This window comes from Cariama cristata, unplaced genomic scaffold, assembly GCF_000690535.1.
Source record: "Cariama cristata isolate BGI_N322 unplaced genomic scaffold, ASM69053v1 scaffold23587, whole genome shotgun sequence".
In the NCBI taxonomy this organism is placed as follows: Eukaryota; Metazoa; Chordata; class Aves; order Cariamiformes; family Cariamidae; genus Cariama; species Cariama cristata.
The window spans coordinates 1,838-9,434 of NW_009628697.1; the positions used below are offsets into that span (position 1 = coordinate 1,838).

A 7,597-nucleotide genomic window follows, 5' to 3' on the forward strand; every position below is an offset into this window, starting at 1 on the left:
CCGCCCCCCGCCGGCTTTTAACTCCTCTTCCTCCCAGCCCTCGGATCTCGCTGCTGGGGAGATCATCCCAGGGCCCTTGGAGCTTCACCTTGGGCTCTTTTCACTTTTATTTCTAGTTTTTCAGGTTCTGACAGCTGACGTTCCCTAGCTGTCCTCCCCAACCAGCCGAACAAGAAATGGGATATAATCTCAGGGAATTGCTTTTCTTTGGGAGCTGTGGTTTAGGGAAAACCCTTGAATATCTCATTTGGAATCAGCAGTTCCCAGGACTGAGGACATCTGGCAGGGAGAGGTTGAGATTCAACTTACTGGAGCCTTCGGAGGTGTTCAAAGAAGACCTGTGCTGTTTGTTTGCTGGTTTTTTCCCCTAAGGGAATAAAATTAACCGCTGTAAAAGCATTCCCACACCTTTCTGCAGATGCTTTCTGCTGAGACCGTCTGCTCTCCACCATCCCACGTGCTGGCTTCCCGCTGCCCTTCACTGCGACGGAGCAAAGGAGGGCTGGGGGGGTCTGACGGCACTTAGATTTTTCCCCCAAAGACTCATAAAAGCCATTTCTCTTTCCTTTCCGTGTTCCCAGCTGTTCACTGCCTGGCACCAAAACACCCTGCGCACCAAGTCCCAGTTCCCTCCAGCCACTTTGGCCAGTTCATGCGTAGCTCTGCCCTCAGGACACCTCCTACCTTTCATTTCACTCTCCTGGTTTTGATTTAGTTTTGGTTTTTTTTGGCTACAGAAGGAAAAGAGGAGGTCTCTGCTGCAGAAAACAACCCCTCGCGGGTACCACAGGGGAAGCCAGGAGAGCGGAGCTCTGTCCTCTATTCTGCTGGACAGTTTTTCTTTGAGTACCTGGTGGTGGTGTCGCTGAAGAAGATGTCAGACGGACGTTACGAACCCAAGATAACCTACCAGTTCCCAAAGGTATTTAGTCCTGTGCTTCCAGGAAGATGAGTTGTCCAAATTTAGAGGAAAAGGGGATGTTTCTCCTTCCCCGTCACTAGAGCCAGGGGAGGAGAACAAAAAAACACCCCATGCCCTTGAGTTGTAGACCCAAACCCCAGGGCTTTGACTGCCACGGGTTGGGCTTGCTGGGACCCTTGGTTCTTCCCTGCTATCCGGGCCCAGGGCCACAAACTGCGGGAGAAAAATCTCAGGGATGCTCCCTGATCTCTGATCCCAAAAGGGGAGACCACAGCAGTGAAATCACATCTTGGGGAGGTGGCACAGGAGGAGACTCCCTGTTTGCAGAGGGGTCCCTGGGTGCCTCTGCTTTGCCCCACTATCTATGGGGTAAAAGAGTCAAAAATGGGATTTTTGGGAGATGCTTGTCCCGGGATGTGCAGGTACCCTCTGCTTCAGTCTGAGCCAGGGGGTTGCTTTGGGACACACCCCATCCCATCCCACCCCATCCCTTGGGACGATGGGCACCCTCCATCCCCCCTGACTCTTGGTATCGCTTTGTCCCAGCGTGAGAACTTGCTGAAGGGCCAGAAGGAGGAGGAGGAACGTCTCTTGCAAGCCATCCCCCTCTTCTGCTTCCCCGATGGCAACAACTGGGCCCCCGTTACTGAGTTCACCAGGTACCTGCCCCACTGCGGGGTCTTGGCCGTGGTTTCCCACCCCGTGCTGTCGTACCCCTGAGGGCTGCGGGCTGGAAGGGCCATCCTGTCCCCATGCGTTGTCTCTCCTTGCAGCGAAACCTTTTCTTTTGTCCTGACCAACGTGGACGGCAGCAGGAAGATCGGCTACTGCAGGCGGCTGCTGGTGAGCATCCCACTGCCCATCCACCCATTGCTGGGTCGGTGGTGGCTGTGCCACCCCATCCCCGTGGTGGGACATGATGCCTTCTGCCATGCCCAAAGTACAACTCTTGGGGACATGCCTTAGAAAGCCACTTGCCTTGACAAAGATGGTGACAAGAAGCAAGGGGGTGCCCAAAGGGATTTTTGGGGAGATCTCTTCTGCTGAGGCATCAGTTGGATGCTGGATGAAGGAAAGCAGCGTTTGCTGTAGCCCAGGGCTGGCCAGGAGATGCGACGGTTGGGAGGTGCCGTTCCCCATATCGGTGGTCGCTACCTCCTCACCGATCTCCCGCAGCTTCCCTGACTCCTTTCCCTTGGCTGCAGAGGTCAGGATGGCTGCAAATCCCACTCGGCATCAGGATGGGGATGCGCGAGCACCCATCCAGGTGCCAAGGAGCTGGGTGTCCTCAGCCTTGTCCCCAAAAATTGCTTCTGAACTGTGGCTGCCTTTCTCAACTCATGGATTTGGCCAGCTTGGGGGCTGCAAGGTGCAATAAAGGTTTTCCTTGGCTGCTGATTTACACGCAGCCTGCTTAAATAGGGACATAAAGCCACAGGGCCATACGCCACGGCTTGGTGGCTTGCTGGATCCCACCACCCTTTCGTTCCCTGGTGAACCTGCCCACTTCTGCATCCAGGACTGAGCTCTGGCTGTTTGAACTGGATGTCTGGAGGGCTGAAAGCACAGAGAGCAAATGGACCCAGCATCGTCCAGTTGGAAAGGGCAAAAAGGCCTGGGCACCCATCCCAATGGTCCCTGATTCAGTAGGAGGCAGGATTAGCCCCAAGGATGGTGGGGCAGGATGTCTCGGAGGACACAGGTGTTGGGGGGAGGAAAGTTTGGGAATATGCTAATGGGCTTTGCACCAAAATGATTAACAGCTTGGGCATCTGAATTGCCTTCTCCAGGCACCCTCTGTTTTTACAGCATCAAATGCATCCTTGGCCTGAGTCCCAGCTCCAAAAATCCTGCAGGAAGTGATTGGGTATCCTGGGGGAGCGAGTGGGGCCAGGGGGGATCTCTGGGGAGAGCACGGAGCTGGTGCAGTGGGGCTGGGAGATGCTCAAACCCCTTTCCCATCCTCTTCCAGCCATCTGGCCGTGGTGTCCGCCTCCCTGAGGTCTTCTGCATCATCAGCTGCCTGGGCTGCTTCGGGCTCTTCTCCAAGGTAGGGAGGGAGGTGGTGGCTCTGTCTGGCACGCTGGTGGCCCAGGCAGCCACTCGGTTGCCTGCCGGGGTTTCACAGCTCACTTTTTTCTCCTCCAGATCCTGGACGAGGTGGAGAAGAGGCGCCAGATCTCCATGGCGGTGATTTACCCCTTCATGCAGGGCCTTCGGGAATCGCCCTTCCCAGCTCCAGGGAAAACCGTCACCATTAAAAGCTTCATTCCCGAGTCAGGCACGGAGGTTGGTGGGGGTCTCGGGGGCTCAGTGGCACCTCCTGGACTGCTCCAACACAGGGAGCCCAGGGTATCTCTGGGAGCATCCTCTATGCTTGCAGCACCCACGGGTGCTCACTAGAGCAGTGGGTGGTGGGTCGAGCTGCCAGGAACCTCACGCCCTGGGAGTATGCGTGCCACCTCCCTCCTGGTCCAGAAGGAGAGCAGCAAGCAGTGAGGATGAGGATGAGGCTCACCCACAGGTGATGCTGCCCCATCTTTGCATCCTTGCAAAGCAACATCTTTGCAGCTCCATCAGCCTCAAGCTGGAACTGCCAGCACAAAACCTCCCCGGACACCATTTCTTAACACGTCGGTGCTTGCACAGCCTTTACAGCAGAGCGGTGCGTCATGCCGGGGGCCATGGAGCCGAGCTGGCTGCACCCTGCTCGTGAGCCGGCGTTCGCACCTCTGGGTGCAGCATGCAGGGTTGTTGGGGTGCATGGCGGTGCCGGGGCTGTTGCGAGGTGTCGCAGGCTGCAGCTTCCCCTCCGCACCGCGGTGCTCAGCTCTCTGCCTCGACACCGGCCCCAGTTTAGCATCACGGGCAGGCGGCTGCCACGGTGCAGGCATGCGGCAAACCCGGCCTTTACCTGTGGAAAAGAGATCTGATACGGGCACGCTGCCCGCAGGGCTCATCTCGCCCACGCACAGCCCAGGCTTGCACAGGCAGAGCTTTTTCTTTTGCTTTTTCTTTCTCTTATGGCAAAGCTGGGATGGAAAAAGGAGGAGGATCTGCTCTGGCACCGGGCAAAATAACCTCAATGCTGAGCATCCCAGGGATATATCCTGCCAGCGTGGGTCTGAGAGCAAGATCCCTCCTCTCCAGCACAATTTAGCAGCTGGCTATCAAATTGCAAGCGATTTCTTCATCCAGGAAGACTTGTGCAAGGGCTTTGCAGGTTGCTCAATGCTCTGGCCATGGGCCAGGCTGCAGGGAGCGCAACTGGGGGTGACGGGAAGGGAGGATGTATGAGCACGTTCTTCGAAAGAGCTGCACTTTGGGGCTCCAGGTGGGGGCTAGAGCAAGTCAAAGAGATCGGTGAGAAAACAGGGAAACGGGTGAAAATAAATTCTGGGTACTGCTGAGGATCGTGCAGGATTTGTGCTGGAAGGGGGCTGAGGAGCCCAGCCAAGCCCTACACTGCTGGCTGGGAAGATGCTGCTTTGCTGGAAAGGTGCCTGGCACATGGAGGAGGGAGATTTCCCCCCCTTAAAGCTGGGGAGAGGGGCCAGGAGTGTGTCACGAGCTGCACGGTCCTGTTAACCCTTCAGCGGTCACCATCTCGGGGCTGCCCGCAGCAGGGCAGAGGTATCGACCGGGTTTGGGAGACTCCTGTCTGGGGCAAAGCCAGCAGAATAGACAGACCACCTGCAAATATCCATTAGATAATTCACTTTTGGGCCATTCTAGCTAGGAACAGGGGAGCTGGCCCTGCCAGAGAGGCTTTTGAGGAAGCTTTTGTGGCTTTTATAGCAAAAGTCATGCCCTCATCCCTCCTCCCTTTCTTTCCTGGAGGCTGCTGCTCACAGTTGAGCTCTCAGACACAGAGCTGGGGACACGTTCCTGCCTGTTTCCTACCAGGGACTTGTAAGCACTGGAGAAAAGAGGCATTTTGGTTAAAAATCCAGTGTCCCAATAAATAAGCTCCATAGTGCACATCGCCGCTGGGTTCCCCTCCATCCTCAGTGCGGCACAGCCCACATCTCCAGGCAGGACACGATGAGGTTTGTCTCTTGCAGAGGGACGCGATGCAGATGCTGCAAACTCTGCGTCATTAATTGCTCCCAAATCACCTTCTCAGGGGGTCAGGGTGGTGTGGGGGGAGCATTGCACCTCCTAAGCTGGCGTTTGGTGGCTCTCCCTTGGCAGCTCATCGAGCTCACGCGGCCCGTGGATGCCCACCTGGAGCACGTGGAGTTTCAGGCTCTGCTTCAGCGGCTCAGCCCCCACCTCATCCTGCACATCTTTGCCTCCGCTGTGCTGGAGCGACGGCTTATTTTCCTGGCAGAGGAGCTGAGGTGAGTCCTGATCTGTTAATTTAAAAAAGAAACAAACAAAAAAATCCTTGAAGGAGCTGAGCGTGGGGTGGGATATTCCCTCCAAGCGGTGAAATCCCCTTTTGTCATGCGGTGCCACCACAATGGCTCCTTGTCCCGCAGTGTCCTGTCGCAGTGCATCCACGCCGTGGCTGCTCTCCTCTACCCCTTCACCTGGGCTCACACCTACATCCCCGTGGTCCCCGAGTGCCTGCTCGACACGGTCTGCTGCCCCACGCCCTTCATGGTCGGCATCCAGATGCGGCACCTGGAGCGGGTCCTGGACCAGCCAATGGAGGAGGTATTTCATCCGGGTGGGGGAAAAAAAGCATCTGGATGGAGCCATCGGTAGGTCCATGACCCTGGGTTTGGGTTGGCTCCAGGGCTGGAGGCTCTGGTTGTGCCCTTTTCCCATCCAGGGAGGCTGGAGATTGGGGCTTCTTGCATGTCCCCTCCTGCTGGCACCTGGGGCAACACCGCCGCATCCCCCTGGGTGCTCTCAGCCACCCCTGCACCCACAGCCCTGACCCTGCGGGCTCAGGGAGCTGCTGTTGGCATCATCCCAACCTTACAGAAGCAGAGAAAAGCTGCATGGGGACAAGTCAGCAAGCCGGCATCAAACACGGTCCCTGAGGGGGTGCCCTGGCTCCCCTGGCCAGGTCCCTCCAGCACAGAGGGACCGATCCCTCTCCTGCCACCCTCCTAGGCTGCAGACACACCGGTCTGATCCCAAAAGGGGTGGGAGGAAGCCCGGGGTGCCTTGGTAGGGTTAAACCTGGTTGCTCTCTGCTCTCTTTCAGGCTCTGATAGTTGACCTCTGCGAAGGGAAGATTCTCCGGGCGGTAGGTCCCTCCATGCAGGGTGTGGGGCTGGGGGTCAGCTCACCTGGCCTGGGTAGCCCCGGGAAGGGTCCCTTTCCCCCTCGGTGCCAGCTACCTGGCAGCTTTCACATTTTGGGGGCAGAGGCATCTCAGTGTCACCCATCCAGGGGGAATGTCCCATGAAGGGATGTCTCCAGCCATTGCATCTGTCTTGTCATGAGCTGGAGGAGCAGGGTCCATGAGTTGGGCATCCCACTCCCAGCATCACTGCAGCACCCTGCAATGATAATTAATTAACGAGCTTTGCAGAAAGCTGCTGCCGCTGCCCACAGCCATCTGAGCTGGGTTCCTACCAGTGCCAGGTGCTTCACGGCCCCGTTGCCTTCCAGGTCGGCGATGAGGAGGAGATCTTGCCCATCAAGCTGCAGAACGAGATGCTGACGTCTCTGAACAGGCACAACAACAACAACAACATACACAGTAAGGATGTCTCTTTATATAAGGTAAAACACACACAAGCTGCCCTCTGCAGATGGCCAGTGTCCTCAGGGAAATGATTTTCCTAAAGGGACCTGGCCTGGGATGTTTCTGTGCTAATTTGCAACAAAATGCAGCCACTGGAGGGAAATCCCTTGGCCTTTCCCCTGTCCTGTGAAACATAAGAGCAGGAACAACTAATTCTGCTGAAAAAATCAGCTTTTGCCAATATTTGGCCCCCCAAAATGCTGCCACGTTGGAAAGCAAACACAGCCAGTGGTCTTTCAGCAAAATTAGTCTGATCTTCATTGACGGGCAGAGGGAGGTTCTAAGCAAATAATTTCTTGGGACGCAAACACAGACTGCAAACCGGCCAGGTTAAAATAAGACCGTCCTTTCTATGTTCAGAGGTCCCATCCCCACCTCTTGTGCTCCGTGTCCTCTTCCAGCATCCGAGCAGGTGAACACTCTCGTCTCTGAAGCCTTCGTGCAATTCTTCGTCCGAATGGTTGGCCACTACGCCTCGCACATCAAGTGGAGTAAAAACGGCTCGGGCACCTTCCAGGAGCGAGCCTTCTGCAAAGCCATCGCCTCCAAGACCAACCGCAAGTTTGTGAAAAAGTTTGTGAAGACGAACATGTTTTCCCTATTTATTGAGGAAGCAGAAAAGAGCAGGATCCCACAGGAAGGTAAGCAGCCCCATCTCTCCTTCTCTCGCCGGTCGGATGAGCTCTGCAAAGTCCTGGGCTGGTTGGTTAAGGCAAAGGGATGCCCCGTGCCCGCAGAGGGATGCAGCTCGAGGCTGAGGATGCTCAGGGCAGCGAGAAGCACCCATTTGCTCCCAACAACTGCATTTCTCTGTCCCTATCAAGCAATCAAAAAAAATCCCCGGGCTCATTTTAGATCTTGTTGCTTGACCGGGCACTGCGCAGGCTTACTGAGTTCAGTGTTTAGGCAAACGTGCCAGTAGCAGCGCAAATATTTGGCTTGGATGCAGGCAGCAGCTGGGAGTTGGC

The 7,597-nt window shown here is 56.2% G+C and overlaps 1 protein-coding gene across 1 annotated transcript in view; it reads left to right on the forward strand.

Annotated features, from left to right (window-relative positions):
- Positions 1 to 7,597, forward strand: part of DENND2D (DENN/MADD domain containing 2D) — a 9,614-nt gene that overhangs the window by 1,099 nt on the left and 918 nt on the right. The window contains exons 3-12 of the mRNA XM_009704924.1: positions 791 to 922; positions 1,469 to 1,581; positions 1,696 to 1,765; positions 2,895 to 2,972; positions 3,071 to 3,211; positions 5,117 to 5,265; positions 5,407 to 5,584; positions 6,084 to 6,125; positions 6,494 to 6,584; positions 7,031 to 7,270. Of these exons, the coding sequence (XP_009703226.1) occupies positions 791 to 922; positions 1,469 to 1,581; positions 1,696 to 1,765; positions 2,895 to 2,972; positions 3,071 to 3,211; positions 5,117 to 5,265; positions 5,407 to 5,584; positions 6,084 to 6,125; positions 6,494 to 6,584; positions 7,031 to 7,270 (1,234 nt within the window). The remainder of the gene's footprint in view (positions 1 to 790; positions 923 to 1,468; positions 1,582 to 1,695; positions 1,766 to 2,894; positions 2,973 to 3,070; positions 3,212 to 5,116; positions 5,266 to 5,406; positions 5,585 to 6,083; positions 6,126 to 6,493; positions 6,585 to 7,030; positions 7,271 to 7,597) is intronic.